The sequence below is a fragment of the Pseudophryne corroboree genome, chromosome 3 (genome assembly GCF_028390025.1).
Source record: "Pseudophryne corroboree isolate aPseCor3 chromosome 3, aPseCor3.hap2, whole genome shotgun sequence".
Classification (NCBI taxonomy): domain Eukaryota; kingdom Metazoa; phylum Chordata; class Amphibia; order Anura; family Myobatrachidae; genus Pseudophryne; species Pseudophryne corroboree.
Genome location: NC_086446.1, coordinates 29,160,566 through 29,180,785, shown reverse-complemented (window position 1 = coordinate 29,180,785; position 20,220 = coordinate 29,160,566). Strand labels below are relative to the sequence as shown.

The 20,220-nt window shown below is 43.1% G+C and overlaps 1 protein-coding gene across 2 annotated transcripts in view; it reads right to left on the bottom strand.

The window, feature by feature from the left end:
* Window positions 1–4,627: 4,627 nt before the first annotated feature.
* LOC135054588 (zinc finger protein OZF-like) overlaps window positions 4,628–20,220 on the bottom strand; it is a 123,924-nt gene continuing 108,331 nt past the window's right edge. For both annotated transcript variants that reach the window (XM_063957756.1, XM_063957757.1), the window contains one exon: window positions 4,628–6,896. In XM_063957756.1, the coding sequence (XP_063813826.1) occupies window positions 5,320–6,896 (1,577 nt within the window). In that variant the 3' untranslated portion in view covers window positions 4,628–5,319. The remainder of the gene's footprint in view (window positions 6,897–20,220) is intronic.

Sequence of the window (20,220 nt, the reverse complement as noted above, 5' to 3'; positions counted from 1 at the left end):
TTACCCACAATAAAGATCAGCATACATTGTTTATCACAGAAAGGATAATTTTCTCTCAACACCCATCATAAGTCATGCTAAGGTTTTGTTTTCTATCAATACAAATAAATGATTCATCATAGTTATAACCTTTTACACAATTAAATGATGATTAGAGTGTAACATGCTGGCTTTAGTATTCCGTTAGCCTCCTATCTTATACTTCTGAATTCTTGTTGCTATACAAACAAATATAGTCATTCATCCAAGAGACAGCAATGAGGTTTTTTTATATATACCCTGACTATGAAGCACGGTGGTTATATGTATATAAGCCAGGTTGTCTGTTGCCCCTGGCAACAGTGCTCAAGAAAGCTAGTGTTTTATACCATATCCTTGGACACAAAAAGAAATGTACAGAGTAAATCCCTCTAGACACATCGTTATTAAAAAGACCCAGGTTTTTTACTTTTTGTACATAATCAAACCTTTTTGCATGAAAAAAATAACGATCTAGTCAGAGAGGGTATTGACAATTATATTCAATCTACCTCCTATCACAGTACTTCAGGATTTTCACTGCTGTATTAAACAAACAGAATCATTCATAAAATATGCAGGGACATAGTGAAATTAAGCATATACAAACTGTGAAACATGCACATATGCAGCCTATAGTGGCCTATCATCCCTGGCAACAGTTATCATGATAGACGATATTCTTGTATCATGCATAGACCGTGCATGTGAAAGCATGCGGTTCGTTATGGCATCTGGCCATCAGATGCCTTTAGCTGGGGGCTTCACAGTTGAACGTATTACTATGTCATACGACTTTTACCGGGGGGTAATACCTCTTTTTGTATTGGGTCCACTAATTAACTCCTGTGAAGGCTCCAAATAAACAGACTTAATACTGGAATAATTAAGCACTCAATTTTTGTGGTTCTTTTGCTTTCACGCTTTATGATAAAACCTCAGTAACTTATACTCAAGCGCACACCAGCGCGGCTGTTACACGGCTATAACGATTAATAACAGGGTAAGCCGTTAGTCAGTTGTTTCATTTTATAAAGGTGATTAAATACATTTGTGAATGAACGATTCCCCCGTGAAAAGAGGACAATAGACCTCACGCCCCTTACGGGGAGGGGATAACGGTTTATAAGGAAATTGGACTGACACCGATCAGAAGCTGTTCCCCCCTTTGTGAACAAGCCACCAGGCGAAACGTACGTTAAAGGAAGGAGCGTTGTGGGCACCCCGCTAAGTGCGCACGGCGGGCTGCCCCCCGGTACAGGTTGTATGACATAGTATTATGTTCAACTGTGAAGCCCCCAGCTAAAGGCATCTGATGGCCAGATGCCATAACGAACCGCATGCTTTCACATGCACGGTCTATGCATGATACAAGAATATCGGCTATCATGACAACTGTTGCCACGGGTGATAGGCCACTATAGGCTGCATATGTGCATGTTTCACAGTTTGTATATGCTTAATTTCACTATGTCCCCGCATATTTTATGAATGATTCTATTTGTTTAATACAGCAGTGAAAATCCTGAAGTACTGTGATAGGAGGTAGATTGGATATAATTGTCAATACCCTCTCTGACTAGATCGTTATTTTTTTCATGCAAAAAGGTTTGATTATGTACAAAAAGTAAAAAACCTGGGTCTTTTTAATAACGATGTGTCTAGAGGGATTTACTCTGAACATTTCTTTTTGTGTCCAAGGATATGGTATAAAACACTAGCTTTCTTGAGCACTGTTGCCAGGGGCAACAGACCACCTGGCTTATATACATATAACCACCGTGCTTCATAGTCAGGGTATATATAAAAAAAACCTCATTGCTGTCTCTTGGATGAATGACTATATTTGTTTGCATAGCAACAAGAATTCAGAAGTATAAGATAGGAGGCTAACGGAATACTAAAGCCAGCATGTTACACTCTAATCATCATTTAATTGTGTAAAAGGTTATAACTATGATGAATCATTTATTTGTATTGATAGAAAACAAAACCTTAGCATGACTTATGATGGGTGTTGAGAGAAAATTATCCTTTCTGTGATAAACAATGTATGCTGATCTTTATTGTGGGTAATGTGTTTCAAGCAAGTGAAATATTGCAACAAAGTACACTTTCTTTAGAGACCAACCATTATATGGCATTAGAGGGCACAAGTTAAAGGGACAAATTCTTCTCACACTATGTATTGAGATGAGGTTGGGGTGCTATGAATGACGCAGCACACACATGAAAAGTAAGCCAATGTGATATCCCTCTTTCCTGTACTGAATTCAATAGTGCCCTCTGTCTCTTTCAACACCAGAAAAGCATAGTGTCAGTAACCCCCAAACTGGCTGCACTGATCTCAGTATCATCAGCCAATATTGGAGGCGAATGAGACACATTGCATATTGATCTGGCTCAGTCTATATTTCCATAGACTAGCATCAGTAATGGTCTCTCAACACGCATACAATGCACTAGCACATGCGTGGTAGCAGAACCACGAAGTTGGCTGCACAGTCTTGCCTTCTATACTTTCTGTATCTCTCAAATTTGAGAGTATATTGTCATCTTTTTTTCAGTTCATCCTACTTTTTCAACACCAGAGCAGGTAGAGTGTCAGTAGCTCTCTCATTGGCTGCGCTGACCGTAGTGTCATCAACCAAAAGCAGAAGTGAATGAGACACTCTCCGCGGATGCTCTGGCACGGCCTATGACTCTAGAGACTGGCACAAGTAAGGGTCTCTCACCACGTATATAATGCTGTAGCATATACGAGGCAGCAGAACCACGAAACACGCCATAAGGTCTTGACTTAATATCGTTTTTGAATATCATTCATAAATTGACTCTCCCTTACTGACAGGGCTAAGGCCCGTTGGAGTTCATAAATTACCTGTACCTTTTAAACTGTTACATGTTGTATTATATGTATTGTGTCTATATTTCGCCTTTTTAGATGAAGAGAGTATAATCTCCAATTTTAATCTTTGATCTTTAATAAAAGTTAAGTCTTAATATATTGTTTTTCTCTTTTTTTCTTCCCCCCCCCCCCCCTATTTTTAATCCTATGCTGTTGCACATGCATTATAACACTTTTGAGTGCCCCATTTTAGGAGAGTTCTTGTCTACCTTTCTTTGGTATATTTTTGTGAAATAGAAACTGACAGATGCCTTAGTGTGCAGGAAGGTATGTGACCCTTCAAAAACCCTCTACCTCATCATCCAGAACTGATAGGACAGTTCCACCTTATACATGAACAACCTTCAAGTTGGAACCGGAAAAATGGGATCTCTTTGGTGCAGGAGAAAATTAAAGGGAAAGGAAACAGTGTACATTATTTATAATATACTGTATATTTTTATTTATTGGAATAGAAAAAACAGGCATTGTTACAAGTGATGACGGGATCAGTATGAGATATGGTTTCCCAGCGTTCGAAATACAGATGCTGGGAAACCGAATTGTAAAATACTGATAGGGGTGAGTTAAGGGTGTTCTAGCCTGTTCCCACCCCCCTACCCGCAGCCTAAACTCCCCTTTATGTGCCTAACCCTAACCCTCCGAGAGGGGTGTCTTACCCTAATGCCCCCCTCTTGTCTGTGATACCAGTTGCTGAAGTGAGTCAAGCTGTGTTTAGTTAATTCTTAATGGAAACTAGTGGAATGTAAGATGATGGACAATTTCAACAATTATTCATAAACTGAGTTGTCCAAAAACAAACAATAATTATTGCTGGGAATTGTTCATCCAAGTTAGTCCTGCTGACAATCTGCATGTCAGGAAACCTTGGCCAGTGATTCAGTAGGTGCACCACCACAAATGGCCAATGCACTGTTGTTGTGTTACCACAGTATATTGTTGTGGGAGTAGGGTTGTGTGTATTAGGGAAATACTGAAACCAGTGTCCTATACCCATAAAGTTATCCTGATATGCATACTTTAATAAGAAAAGACCAGTCATATATTATATCTTTCACTTCAATCATCAATGGACCATCCTTGCATGAAATGAGATTGCTGGTATCTTTGAGCAACTGCAAATAATTCCCAACACCAACAAACACCAGAGAGTATCATACTGTAGTATTGAAAATAAAATAGAATAAAATCTGAACATCATTACAATAATCAATCAACATATGAATTACATAATCATAAAATCAAAGTCCAGTAAAGTCAAAGTTAACAACATCACATATTGCACTCAGAGTGGGAGCTCCACATCCAGGCATCCATTCTCCAAAAAGTGATGTCCAGTGCGTTTCGTTCAATGACTTTCTTCAGGGATTTGTTGCGGCAGTAATCCAATTGAACGGAGTATCTATGTGTTACTAGACAGGCGTCTCACACATATATCATTATTTATTTTATAATCTAACATCCACTGTGAATATTTTAATAATTCATACATTTTCTAAATATCTAAGAATTATACAAGTTTTATTGGAGTATAATAAAAAAGAAAAAGAAAAATATGCTTGTGTGGGTTGGGCATGCTTTGTAATTTCCAGTTGCTTCAATACCATTTCAGAGTTGGCGACACTGGTGGAATAAATTAGAGCACAGGTTCTCAAACTCGGTCCTCAGGACCCCACACAGTGCATGTTTTGCAGGTCTCCTCACAGAATCACAAGTGAAATAATTAGCTCCACCTGTGGACTTTTTAAATGTGCCTGTGAGTAATTAATACACCTGTGCACTTGCTGGGTTACCTGCAAAACATGTACTGTGTGGGGTCCTGAGGACCGAGTTTGAGAACCCCTGAATTAGAGGCTACATACTGTGTATAGTGTATCCACCGAGTTATTTTTGTCACCAAAAAACGAGATTGGGGGAAAAAAAAGCTTCAACTTGCATGTAAAGTTTCTATTCACTGTATCATTATTAAGCAAAGCAAGGTTCTGACTGTAAGCTGCATCTCTATAGTAAGGAACACGCCCGCTACCTGATGGTTCTCTCATACATCCATAGGTTACTTTCTGCCCATAGGACATTCCCCACTAGGAACATGAATATGGGGTATCTCTATAGTAAGGAACACGCCCGCTGCCTGTGGGGTCTCTGTCAATGATGTTGATTCCAGTTGTTTTTTCAGACCTGTGTGTGTGTAACTTTAACAGACTTTCCATGTAAGAATATTGGTTATATTGATAATCTTTTGCGATAAATGTAAAACCATTTACAACATTCAGATCAACATTAGTTTTTCTCCTGTACAACTTGTTTTATATACTTTCACATTTGACTGAAACTTTTCCCACTTTAAGAGCTAGAACATGGTTCCTGTTTCCTATGGATCTTCTGATGTCTTTTCAGACCTGAACTACGGTTACAACATTTCCCACATTCAGAGCATGGAATGGCTTCTTACTTGTGTGAATTCTCTGATGTATAACAAGATCTGATTTCTGTGTAAAACATTTCCCGCACTCAGAACATGGAAATGGCTTCTCACCTGTGTGACTTCTCTGATGTTTAACAAGATCTGATTTCTGAGTAAAACATTTCCCGCACTCAGAACATGGAAATGGCTTCTCACCTGTGTGAAATCTCTGATGTTTAACAAGATCTGATTTAATTGTAAAACATTTCCCACACTCAGAGCAGGGAAATGGCTTCTCACCTGTGTGACTTCTATGATGTGTAACAAGATGTGACTTGTGTGTAAAACATTTCCCACACTCAGAACATGGAAATGGTTTCTCACCTGTGTGACTTCTCTGATGCTGAACTACATGGCATTTCCGTCTAAAATATTTCCCACACTCGGAGCATGGAAACGGTTTCTCACCAGTGTGATTTCTATGATGTATAACAAGTTCTGATTTCTGTCTAAAACATTTCCCACATTCAGAGCAGGTATATGGTTTTTCTTCTGTGTGACTTCTCAGATGTGTAACAAGAGTTGATTTCATTGTAAAACTTTTCCCACACTCAGAGCATGGAAACGGCTTCTCACCTGTGTGACTTCTGTGATGTATAACAAGATTTGATATACGTGTAAAAAATTTCCCACACTCAGAGCATGGAAATGGTTTCTCACCCGAGTGACTTTTCTGATGTCTAACGAGATCTGATTTCTGTGTAAAACATTTCCCACAGTGAGAACATGGAAATGGCCTCTCACCTGTGTGACTTCGCTGATGTACAACAAGATCTGATTTCTGTCTAAAATATTTACCACATTCAGAGCAGGAATATGGATTTTGTCCTGTGTGACTCTTCTGATGCCTATTAAGTGATGTTTTACTAGCAAGGCATTTCCCACATTCAGGACAGGACCAAGATTTGTCTCTATTTTGATTTTTTTCCCTCTGGTGTCCAACATGACTAAACCTGTTACTAAAACATAATTCACCACTGAAAGATCCTAGTTTCTCGTCAGTATGAGTAGATGTACATTGCGTACGATCTGTAGGAAAATAAATGTCATTGTCTGTGAGGGTTCCTCCATCACATGAAACTGGTTCCTCCCTAATATGAGAAGCTGTATACGGTGTATGACCTGTGAGTGTATACATGTCAGTGTGTGTGAGGTCTCCTCCATTACATGAGACTGGTTCCTCTTTAATACGAGAAGCTGTATACGGTGTATGACCTGTGGGTGTATACATGTCAGTGTGTGTGAGGTCTCCTCCATCACATGAGACTGGTTCCTCCTTAATAAGAGTAGATGTATACATATCAGTGTGTTTGAGGTCTCCTCCGTCACATGAGACTGGTTCCTCCTTAATATGAGTAGATGTATACTGTGTATGATATGTAGGAACATAAATGTCAGTGTCTGACGCAACATCACATAACGCTGATTCCTGCTCAATGCCAGGATGTAGATTTTCATTAGGGATAGCTTCTTCTTTAATTTGAACAGATGGATCTTCATGCAATTCTGTTGGGAAAAATGGACATTGGATTTAATATCAGGATTGTTTTGTTACTCACTGTAAAATTGGTTTCTTGCAATCCACCTGAGGAATACTGTTTACTAAGAGTATAGAGGCTGGGTACTTGCAGCAGGACCTTGAGTTAACTTACTAAACTGATGCACTCTCCACTATATTTCCCACCCAACTCCAACAGGATCTCAGTGTACTTCTTACCAACGCTCAAGTGGAGAAAACCTCAAAGGTTAATTGAAAAGGGCAGGAACAAGTGGAACACAACATATCAGAACATAAGGGAGGAAACGGAGGATATCTTGCTGCAGATTGTTTTGCTGCTGGCCAACACCGTTTGTGAGCATAGTAGAGAACAAGACGACAAACTGCTCTATGAATGTTCAAAGTCAAATAATTGTAAATCCATGAAGCTCAGACCACATATAGGAGATGGAAAATTCACTGGACTAGAAGAGATGTTCCTGTTGTAAAGCAGACAGAACTATTTCCTGATGTAAATGGAACCTTGACATAATTTTAGGCTGATAGGACGGACGAGTTTGAAGGACCACCTTGTCAGGATGGGAAATCAGTAAGGGAAATTTCATGACAGGGCTGCATGCCTGACCGAGGATAATGTAAGAAGGAATGCAATCTTCAAGCTAAGGAAGTGTATCTCTACTGAGTGCAGAGGCTCACAAGGGCCCTTCTGTAGAGCCTACAGAACCAAATGAAAGGTTCAAGGAGGCACAGGCGTGACCTAAGGTGGTTAAATATGAATAAACCCCCGAATAAAGGTCTGAATCTCGGATCAGGTTCAGCTGAAGCAGAACTGAAAGGACAGAGATCTGACCCTGGATAGACAAAAGGCAAAGCCCCTGATCCAAGCCAACCTGCAAAAATTAAAGGAGGCGCGGAAGTCTGAACTATGAAGCATAGACTCCCCCTGTGTATACACCAGATAATTTATATCTTGCATAACCCATGATAGATCTTAGTCACAGCAGTTTGTATGTGTGTCAGTCATGATTCTGAACCTGCAGAACCGGCTATGCTGAGCTATTCCCTTTCCTGGAACTGCCAGTGTTCGGTGGTTCTCATGTGCTCCGAGGACTTACGAGTAGTGCAGGCTCAAGATCACTGCCACATGTGATTTTGGGAACTGGACACTGCAGGTATCAACATACACTCAGTAAACAATTACTCCTCTGACTGCAGCCAGCAAGGAGGGAGTTTGTGTCCGTATACACACCCCAGGGTCCGGGCTGCCAATGAATAATAGGACAGACAGATATGGATCAGAATCCTGGAAGCTAGCCAAGGTAGAGTTGTAGAGAGAACATAGTCTAGAAACTAGCCAAGGTCAAACACAGAAAACCCCAACAAGAGCAGTATCCAAGTGTTCACTAGCACAGACAAGAGCAGACCGATTACAACTAGCACAAGAGAGCCAGGGAGAAAATCTAACAGAGAAGGAGCAGCAAACCACTACTAGTCCCTGATTAGCTAAGCACAGCTGCAAGAAGCCCCCTAATCAGGAGTCAGAGTGCAGCACAGAATGGTGATTCTGAGTTTTCACAACTGTTTGCCAGAAGATGTAATAATGCCATGTGTTTCTGAGATGTGTTTTCTCCAGATTCTAACAACAGTCTTATGAACCTTAATCATAGCCTGGATAACTGAACTACAAATACCCCTGGCCTTAAGAATCTAGGCTTCAAGTGCTATGCCATCAAAGCTGAGTGATTCAAATCTGTGTGAAGAAATGGGACTTTGCTTACAAGATTTCTTCCTAGAGGAAATCATCCAGGAGGATCTACGTGGCTTGAAGGACCACATACTACATCTTCCTTGCCCAGTCTGGTGATGGCTTGAAGGACCACATATAACATCCTCTTGGGCCAGTCTGGTGATGGCTTGAAGAGCCACATATCACATTTTTCTGGGCCAGTCTGCTCATGGCATGAAGTATCACATACCACCTCCTTTTGGGCCAGTCTGGTGATGGCTTGAAGAACCACATATCACATCCTCCTGGGCCAGTCTGCTCATGGCATGAAGTACCACATACCACCTCCTTTTGGGCCAGTCTGGTGATGGCTTGAAGAACCACATATCACATCATCCTGGGCCAATCTGGTGTTATCATAGGAACTTACTGGAATTCCCTAACAAGATCTACCAATGCCAAGTCCATTCCCCCAGATGAATTGGGTGGCGACTGAGGAACTGGCCTCACAGTTGTCCAACTAGAGGATCAATACTACTATGATTGCCAGGATATACTTCTCCAGCTTCGAGATGAAGTGAGTGGCTTCCTTCCTGGCCCTCCAACTTCATGTTTGATTGAATCCTAACTAGCCTTATTCTTCCCAGCAACAGTCTAATAAGCAGAATAGACTACACGTATGTACAGATGTCGCACATCAACTTGATCAGTGTAATTTAGTAGTAGTATTGCTACTAGTTATTTATGAGAAGATGCACATTTTGGGCGGGATGTATTAACATACATCGCCGCCCCCCGCAGCGATGTTCGATCAACATCGCAATGCGGTGACGGAGGCCCCCCTGCGATACCTGTGAGGTGGTGTGCAGGGGGTCTCCGTCACCTCCCTGGGCTTTACACACTTCACCCATGCCAGGAAGCAGCAACAGGCTGTCCCCAGCGCCTCCCCCTGCAGCCGGAAGGACCTCCGGCTGCGTTGCTAGGGGGAGTAGGAGTTTACCTTCCGGGTCCAGGCTGCCTAGAGGAAGGTATGCCGGGGAGGAGGTCGGCATCTGCAGTAGGGGCGATAGGAAGCCCATAAGTTTCTACAGGGTATTGCCATCCAAAGATGGCGATACCCTGGGTGGCGAAAACCCAGCGGCCGGGTCTTAGTACATTTGAAAATGCGGTAAAACCCCCGAAAACGGGAGTTTTACCGCATTTTTCCCTTTGACTTTCTCACACAAAGGGTGGGCTATACTGACACTTGGTGGGTCCAAGTGGCCCGGGAGATGGTGCCCTGAGAGGGACTGTTTGGGGTGAGTGAAGCCACAGTGTATGAGGAAACATCTGTAAGTTCATCTGAATCAAAATGACTGAAAAAAAAATTAAGGAAAGCCAGTCTGCTTTCTCTTGCAGTAATATAATCATATAAGGGTTAGCAATGCCAGAACTTTACAAGAAGATTTAGGGTTCGTTTCAAGTGCGCAACCAATACTAGAGCTGCCTGCACAGATTTGTACAATAATAGGGTGTCCCCACACCCACAATGGAACATATAATACAGAAAGAATATACAAATCACGTCAAGGCGTTTCTACAGTGCAATATAATTTCAACAAAATCTCTAAAAACCACAAACTCATTAAAATATTAATACTATAGTTACATTCCTGTAATAAACTTGTCAGCTTGCGTGTAATGGCATCTTTCATCTATTCTTCTCCTCACAGTGGTTCTCCTCTCAATATCCAATAATGGTTTTCATGCAAGAAAAAGGATTGCCAATATCTCATGCAATACGTCTTTTAATCTTTGTACATTAAAATTCCAATTTATGAATCATATAAAACATACATAAAATTCCAACTTTATAAATAACACACTTCGGGCAGAGAAAAATCCGGACTTAGTGTGAATAAGATAATTACCAAATCATTTGAGAACATTAGTTCTCAAATAGATGTTTACGCAGTCAAATGGCCACCCGGGAGGCACAGTCCTGCAAAAGGCAATCAGGTCACCCACACGCCGCAACGGAAGTCTCTGCACCAGACCAACGCGTTTCAAACCTGTTCTAGGTTCTTTTTCAAGGTAAGTGTGCTCTCTTGTACTCTAGAGGGCTTTAAATACCCATATCCACCAGTGAGAAAACAAATTAACAATCAGCAACACCTGTATAAACATGGCAGCTTCCATGTGTTGATACTTGTTGCCATAACAACCGTATTTTAATAGAGCTTAACACAGAATAAAACTTTAGTCAATTTCCAGCTACCTCAACACTGCTAAAGTCTCTTTAATAATCACAATAAATATTGCTAGAATGAGTCTCTTGTACTATTCAGCGGAGACCCGCTGATCACGGCGTCCCAACGTCTCCATGGCAACGGATTGTGCCGCAACGTCATATCCGGGGGCGGCAGACAGCGGTGATTCCGCTCGTTCCGGCGTCCCCTCCGACGTTGCCACGGCGACACACCATGCCGTGGAGTCATTTCCGGGGGTGGTGAACAGCGGTGAACCCGCTCGCTCCAACACCCCTTCCGACGTTACCACGGCAACTGGCCATGCCGTAACGTCATGTCCGGAGATAGATCGCTTCTAATAGTGTGTTGCCTAGCAACATCTAACATTAAATGGAACACTGCAAAATCAATTTTAACAGTGTCAATGATCTTTCTATTTTCCAAAGTAGAGATTAAATAAACAAATCAGATATTGTATATAACTCGATAACGATGTTGCAAAGTAACAAGATACCAGCCCTTAATCAGTGTTGAGGTGCTATAACCAGAAATATGGTGACAATTTTAAATAATGTTTCAGTTCGACATATAAAAATAGCATTAAAACCAAACAGATGAGTAATTAAACCAAATAGAATAGTTTGGAAATGTCCGAAAACCCCATCAAAGACAAAGTTCAAATAGATCATCTTGTTATTTCTGTACATAGTGTCCTTAATCTCTCTTTTCAATCCTGTTTCCAAGTCCTTTTTATAAAATTCCTTCTTGATGATACAGTATTGAAAGACTTGTTAGCACTCCAGTTATAGATCATAGTCCACATGAAAAAATGGATCAGTTCCATAAAATTCCATAGGATACTCTTCATAAATCTTCACCTCTGTCACTTCTTCATGTAGGTCACAGAGTTCCTAATAAATATATATACCATTTGAGAACAAGAAAATATATCCAAACGACACAAAAATGTACCTAAATATCAAATAAACCATTTGAGCTCAAAATCTATATTGATGCCCCCTGGTGTTAGAGTATTATATTTATATATCATTTCCATTTCAGTTTTTGCCAATAATTTCGGAAGATTTCTTTGCCGGTGGTTGCATTCCACTTTTCTTAAGCCTACAAACCGTACAATAAGTCGGGGATCACAGTTATGATACAACCTAAAATGGTTTGCTAGAGCGTGAGTCTCAACTCCCTTCCTTATATTTCTAACGTTTTCAGCAGTACGTACTTTCAGTGCCCTAGATGTACGCCCTATATAAAAGAGATTACATGGGTACTCTATTGCATAGATTACATTCTTTACGTTACATGTGATGCAGTCTTGTATATCATGGACATGGCCATTGATCTCTATATTTTCTAATTTTCTACCTATATCCATCCTAATTTCTTTGCACCCGATACAACAGCCGCACCTATGAAACCCCTTCGTATTAATTTTACCCACTTTCTTTGTGGACGGAAGATCACTGTGAACCAACTTGTTCCTCAGATTGGGGGCCTTCCTATATATAAATATTGGTTGTTCAGGTAGAACTCCCTTTAAGATCGGATCTTTCTTTATAATTGTTAGGAATGTCTGTTTGTTTTGCCATGCATTCTCATTCCTGCCTCTAGAGGTCTCACTTGCTGCCTCAGGTCCGAATGGCAGTTGCACACTGCCTCTGCAGGGTAATTACCTGATTGTGTGCACCTGGAGCCCAACACCTGGTGCTGCTATTTAACTCCAGCTCACCAGCATCTAGGTGCAGATCATTGTGGTTCCGTCTGGAGTGAGACTGGGCTCTCTCCAGTAATCCTGTCCAGATTCTGCCTTATATGCATCTTGGAGACTTCCCTGCAGTTTGCTAATTCATGTGCCTTGTTTCTGGACTTCTTACCCTGCCGGTTCAGCATCTACATTCCTGGACTATTATTTGCAGTTTGTTTCCATTCCTGCCTGATCACTTCGTTTTTGGTATGTTATTTTGCCCCTGCTTGATTTAAACCCGGATATCTTCATGTTTATTTTGCATCTATGTTTAACCTGAAATATTCCATTATTCAAGCATAACCTTCCTCCTTGTTTATTTTACCTGCCATTTCCATTATTGGGAAATATCGTGTTTTGTTCCATGTAATCAAGGATCCAGTTTATATTTATTTTTACTATCACTTTTTCCACAATAAACTTTACTTAATTTTCACCTGGCTTCAGCTGACATCTTTCCAAGTACGCACACACAGAGAACCCTAGAAATCGTTACAGAATGATCTGCCCAAATAAACGTGTGCAGGAGTTTTGTTGTACAGCTGAATCTCATAAAATGGCTTCACTTCAGAAAGATTCCCTGCCTCTCAAGTTTTTGCCCTTTTTGAGTTCTACTTTGCTGGTGGATTTCAGAGAGAAACTGGAGGGTATTCAAATCCTGTCTTCAGAGATACTGTCTGCTCTGCCTGAAGGTTCAGTAAGATTACCTGTTCCCTTTAAGGAGACGCAGGGAAAAAGGGGAAAAGATCAGTCTGGTGCTCTCAATTCTGGCTGCTGTTTTTCTAGCATAAGCAAAGGCAAGTTTTGGAGCTTTCCACGACCCAGCCTCTCTGAGGAAGAAAGGAGACATAGAAGGGATAAGAAGCTCTGTTTTTATTGCGGCAGGTCGGGACATTTTATTCAGTTATGTCCTGTTCGCAAACATAAAAAGAGCTTTCCTCATTCTGCCATAATGCCAAATTCTGTTCAGTTATGCCACTGTGGTGCTCAAATTTCGAAAGGAGGGGTGTCCGGCCAAGCGACCCCAGGAGGGGTGTCCGGCCCAGCGACTCCAGGAGGGGTGTCCGGCCCAGCGACTCCAGGAGGGGTGTCCGCCCCAGCGACCCCAGGAGGGGTGTCCGCCCCAGCGACCCCAGGAGGGGTGTCCGCCCCAGCGACCCCAGGAGGGGTGTCCGGCCCTGCGACCCCAGGAGGGGTGTCCGGCCCTGCGACCCCAGGAGGGGTGTCCGGCCCTGCGACCCCAGGGAGGGTGTCCGGCCCTGCGACCCCAGGGAGGGTGTCCGGCCCTGCGACCCCAGGAGGGGTGTCCGGCCCTGCGACCCCAGGAGGGGTGTCCGGCCCTGCGACCCCAGGAGGGGTGTCCGGCCCTGCGACCCCAGGAGGGGTGTCCGGCCCTGCGACCCCAGGAGGGGTGTCCGGCCCTGCGACCCCAGGAGGGGTGTCCGGCCCTGCGACCCCAGGAGGGGTGTCCGGCCCTGCGACCCCAGGAGGGGTGTCCGGCCCAGCGACCCCAGGAGGGGAGTCCGTCCCTGCTGCCCTTGGCTTCGGGCATGAGGTCCCTGCTGCCCTTGGCTTCGGGCATGAGGTCCCTGCTGCCCTTGCCTTTGGGCATGAGGTCCCTGCTGCCCTTGCCTTTGGGCATGAGGTCCCTGCTGCCCTTGCCTCACGGCATGAGGTCCCTGCTGCCCTTGCCTCACGGCATGAGGTCCCTGCTGCCCTTGCCTCACGGCATGAGGTCCCTGCTGCCATTGCCTCACGGCATGAGGTCCCTGCTGCCCTTGCCTCACGGCATGAGGTCCCTGTTGCCCTTGCCTCACGGCATGAGGTCCCTGTTGCCCTTGCCTCACGGCATGAGGTCCCTGTTGCCCTTGCCTCACGGCATGAGGTCCCTGTTGCCCTTGCCTCACGGCATGAGGTCCCTGTTGCCCTTGCCTCACGGCATGAGGTCCCTGTTGCCCTTGCCTCATGGGTCACTCAGTCATCCAAGTCCGCCTTGCCAGAGGTCCGAGAGGTGTCCGCTTCGCCAGAGGTCCGAGAGGTGTCCGCTTCGCCAGAGGTCCGAGAGGTGTCCGCTTCGCCAGAGGTCCGAGAGGTGTCCGCTTCGCCAGAGGTCCGAGAGGTGTCCGCTTCGCCAGAGGTCCGAGAGGTGTCCGCTTCGCCAGAGGTCCGAGAGGTGTCCGCCTTGCCAGAGGGCCACGCCTTGCCAGAGGTCCGAGAGGTGCCCGCCTTGCCAGAGGTGCCCGCCTTGCCAGAGGTCCGAGAGGTGCCCGCCTTGCCAGAGGTCCGAGAGGTGCCCGCCTTGCCAGAGGTCCGAGAGGTGCCCGCCTTGCCAGAGGTCCGAGAGGTGCCCGCCTTGCCAGAGGTCCGAGAGGTGTCCGCCTTGCCAGAGGTCCGGCCAAAGCCTGTCCAGCCCCAGGAGGGGGTTCCGCCTGCCCAGCCCCAGGAGGGGGTTCCGCCTGCCCAGCCCCAGGAGGGGGTTCCGCCTGCCCAGCCCCAGGAGGGGGTTCCGCCTGCCCAGCCCCAGGAGGGGGTTCCGCCTGTCCAGCCCCAGGAGGGGGTTCCGCCTGTCCAGCCCCAGGAGGGGGTTCCGCCTGTCCAGCACCAGATAGAGGTGCCTGCCATGCCCAAGATCCAAGATTTGCCCGAGGTATCTGCCCAGCCGAGGCCATCTGAGACTTCTCTGTCTAAGGTGCAAGAAGAGTCCGTCTTGTCTGAGAGGCCACAGTTGTCTATCCTCCCTGATGTAAAATCTAATTTGGAAACCCAAGTCGTTGAGGAACTGCCTTACTTTTATGGAAATATCTCTCACTGTTTAGCTCTCTTCAGATATTATCTGAGTTTTGATGACTTGTCCCCTATAGATATCATCGCTAACTTATGTATGAGATTCAGAGGGAGGGCCTTGAAGTGGGTAAATGGTCTTATAGATAAGGGAGATCCAGTGTTACAAGATTTGCCCGCTTTCCTCAAGGCTGTGACCGAAAGATTCAGTCCACCAACTGTCCTCACTCTCCTAGATGAGTCTACTTAGGTGTGCCCCTCTGAGAACCTGCCTTTGCAGTCTGGGGAGCACCCTCAGTTTTTCAGATGTGGGCAGGTATCTCTAGGTGTTCACGCAGATTGCTCGGCAAGTTTAACATCTACAAGTTTACCATCCGCTCTTGATTCCATCCAGGAAAATAAGAGGTCAGTTCTACCGCTGGGTGGTGGCTCCGACTCTGAGAGCGAGCTTCTGGATGATCCGAGACTCATTATTGATGGACCTGTATTGCCTAATAGTGTCTTTGTGACACCTTCAAATAGGGTTAGGCAACCCATAAAGAAAAAAGGAAAAAAGAAGAGAAGGTGAACTTTGAGGCGTCTGGAATCCGCCTGTTTAAGGGGGGGATAATGTTAGGAATGTCTGTTTGTTTTGCCATGCATTCTCATTCCTGCCTCTAGAGGTCTCACTTGCTGCCTCAGGTCCGAATGGCAGTTGCACACTGCCTCTGCAGGGTAATTACCTGATTGTGTGCACCTGGAGCCCAACACCTGGTGCTGCTATTTAACTCCAGCTCACCAGCATCTAGGTGCAGATCATTGTGGTTCCGTCTGGAGTGAGACTGGGCTCTCTCCAGTAATCCTGTCCAGATTCTGCCTTATATGCATCTTGGAGACTTCCCTGCAGTTTGCTAATTCATGTGCCTTGTTTCTGGACTTCTTACCCTGCCGGTTCAGCATCTACATTCCTGGACTATTATTTGCAGTTTGTTTCCATTCCTGCCTGATCACTTCGTTTTTGGTATGTTATTTTGCCCCTGCTTGATTTAAACCCGGATATCTTCATGTTTATTTTGCATCTATGTTTAACCTGAAATATTCCATTATTCAAGCATAACCTTCCTCCTTGTTTATTTTACCTGCCATTTCCATTATTGGGAAATATCGTGTTTTGTTCCATGTAATCAAGGATCCAGTTTATATTTATTTTTACTATCACTTTTTCCACAATAAACTTTACTTAATTTTCACCTGGCTTCAGCTGACATCTTTCCAAGTACGCACACACAGAGAACCCTAGAAATCGTTACAATAATGGCCCAATGTTTCCTAAATGATCGTTCCAAAATCTTGTGTTGTGTGTTGTAACCTGTTATAAATGCGAATTCAAAGCGGTTGGTACTTTTCTCATTCGGGACTTTCGTCTCCAGAAGGGAGTTTCTATCTAATCTGGCCACTTCTTCTTTAGTTGTTCTAACTGAGGATTCTTCATAACCGATCATTGAACCTTTCTTCCAGAATATCTGCCTGTTGTCTATATATTACATCTTCCGAACAGTTCCTTTTAACTCTTTTGAATTGGCTGTTGGGTATTGAGTTCAGCCAATTTTTATGGTGGCAACTGTTCCTATAGGTCTGACAGTCAGAAGGTTTATCCATTTCCAAAACAGAATTAATTATTTTCCCACCAGCTAAGGTAGTTACCAACCTGATATTGCCATAACTGTTGACAATGCAACAATCCACCCTACCCCACAAGCTCGCTGCCTAGGTGTCATCCTTGACTCTGAACTCTCCTTTGTTCCACACATTCAATCTGTCTCTAAATCATGTTACATGCACCTTAAAAACATATCCAAAATACGCCCTTATCTTACACAAGACACTGCAAAAACTCTGATCCATGCACTCATCATCTCCCGCATTGATTATTGTAATAGTCTCCTTACTGGTCTTCCCAAACATAGGCTCGCACCACTTCAATCCATTTTAAATGCAGCTGCGAGGCTAATCTTCTTCGCCAGACATTCTTTGTCTGCTGATCCGCTCTGTCAGTCCCTCCATTGGTTACCGGTATTCTACCGTGTCAAATATAAAATACTTTTACTTACATACAAGGCTATTACCCAAACTGCACCATCATACATCTCCTCACTCATCTCAAAATATCTCCCTACCAGACCCCTCCGCTCTGCACAAGATCTGCGTCTCTCATCCAGATGTATTACCTGTTCCCACTCAAAATTACAGGACTTTATCCGGGCTTCACCCACTCTATGGAATGCCCTCCCACGCACAAGAAGATTCTCCACTAGTCTCCAAACCTTTAAACGTTCCCTGAAAACTCATCTCTTCAGACAAGCCTACCAAATTCCTGACCCACACACATAACCTTTAATGCTTCCCTATCCAGTTACATTCCCTCTGCACAGTCCCCATAACCTCACATTTTGTCTTCCAACATTGCTGGGTGATCATATCATACAACCCACTAAGAAGCTAGCAATCTGGGGAAACATTATGTAACAGGTAGCATCTATCCTTGTGTATCAATACCTATTTCCCTCTAGACTGTAAGCTTGCGAGCAGGGCCTTCCTACCGCTATGTCTGTCTTTTCCCTGTTTTGTTCTATAACTGTTGTTCTAATTGTAAAGCGCAACGGCATATGCTGCGCTATATAAGAAACTGCTAATAAATACATTTAGTATATGTCTTCGTACAGTTTACCTTCCTGAGTATATATAGTTAAATCTAGGAAGTCCACCATTTCTGTACTGATTTTGAACCTAAACTCTATATTTAGACTGTTGGTGTTGAGATAGGTACAAAATTCTTCCAGAAGTGATCCCTCTCCCCTCCATATAAAGATCACGTCATCTATGTAACATCTCCATGACACCAGGTTCGCACCAAACCTGGTGTCTCCGGTATCAATTCCCCTACAGCCAATCTGTCAGCAATGATAGATCATTTTTTGCAACCTTTAGTGATCAATAATAGATCACATTTAAAGGACACTAAGGATCTCCTTACTTATTTGCCAACAATTCCATGGGAAGAAGGTATACATTTAGTTACAGCGGACGACAGGTCTTTATATACTATCATTAATCATGAGGCCGGTTGCCTAGCGGTGACAGAATTTTTGAATAAAAGCGATTTAGATGACCTGTTCAGAAATGTATTATTGATGGAGTAAAACTTATTCTTTCAAATAATTACTTCAAATTCAATGGAGATTTTTTTCTTCAAAAGATAGGAACAGCTATGGGCACCAGGTTCGCCCCTAGCTATGCCAACATCTTCAGAGGCAAATGGGAAAATGATTTAATTTGGGAATCTAACCCATTTGGGGCGAACCTGGTGTCATGGAGATGTTACATAGATGACGCGATCTTTATATGGAGGGGAGAGGGATCAGTCTTGGAAGAATTTTGTACCTATCTCAACACCAACAGTTTAAATATAGAGTTCAGCTTCAAAATCAGTACAGAAATGGTGGACTTCCTAGATTTAACTATATATACTCAGGAAGGTAAACTCTGTACGAAGACATATACTAAACCTACTGACTGTCAGACCTATAGGAACAGTTGCCACCATAAAAATTGGCTGAACTCAATACCTAACAGCCAATTCAAAAGAGTTAAAAGGAACTGTTCGGAAGATGTAATATATAGACAACAGGCAGATATTCTGGAAGAAAGGTTCAATAGATTGGTTATGAAGAATCCTTAGTTAGAAGAACTAAAAAAGAAGTGGCCAGATTAGATAGAAACTCCCTTCTGGAGACGAAAGTCCCAAATGAGAAAAGTACCAACCACTTTGAATTCGCATTTATAACAGGTTACAACACACAACACAAGATTTTGGAACGATCATTTAGGAAACATTGGGCCATTATAAAGAAAGATCCGATCTTAAAGGGAATTCTACCTGAACAACCAATATTTATATATAGGAAGGCCCCCAATTTGAGGAACAAGTTGGTTCACAGTGATCTTCCGTCCACAAAGAAAGTGGGTAAAATTAATACGAAGGGGTTTCATAGGTGCTGCTGTTGTATCGGGTGCAAAGAAATTAGTACGGATATAGGTAGAAAATTAGAAAATATAGAGATCAATGGCCATGTCCATGATATACAAGACTTCATCACATGTAACGTAAAGAATGTAATCTATGCAGTAGAGCGCCCATGTCATCTCTTTTATATAGGGTGTACATCTAGGGCACTGAAAGTAGGTATTGCTGAAAACGTTAGAAATATAAGGAAGGGAGTTGAGACTCATGCTCTAGCAAACCATTTTAGGTTGTATCATAACTGTGATCCCCGACTTATTGTACGGTTTGTAGGCTTAAGAAAAGTGGAATGCAACCAACGGCAAAGAAATCTCCCGAAATTATTGGCAAAAACTGAAATGGAAATTATCTATAAATATAATACTCTAACACCAGGGGGCATCAATATAGATTTTGAGCTCACATGGTTTATTTGATATTTAGGTACATTTTTGTGTCGTTTTGTATATATTTTCTTGTTCTCAAATGGTATATATATTTATTAGGAACTCTGTGACCTACATAAAGAAGTGACAGAGGTGAAGATTTATGAAGAGTATCCTATGGAATTTTATGGAACTGATCCATTTTTTTCATGTGGACTATGATCTATATCTGGAGTGCTAACAAGTCTTTCAATACTGTATCATCAAGAAGGAATTTTATAAAAAGGACTTGGAAACAGGATTGAAAAGAGAGATTAAGGACACTCTGCACAGAAATAACAAGATGTCCCATGTCAACCTAAGTTTAACCTATATGGATCTATTTGAACTTTGTCTTTGATGGGGTTTTCGGA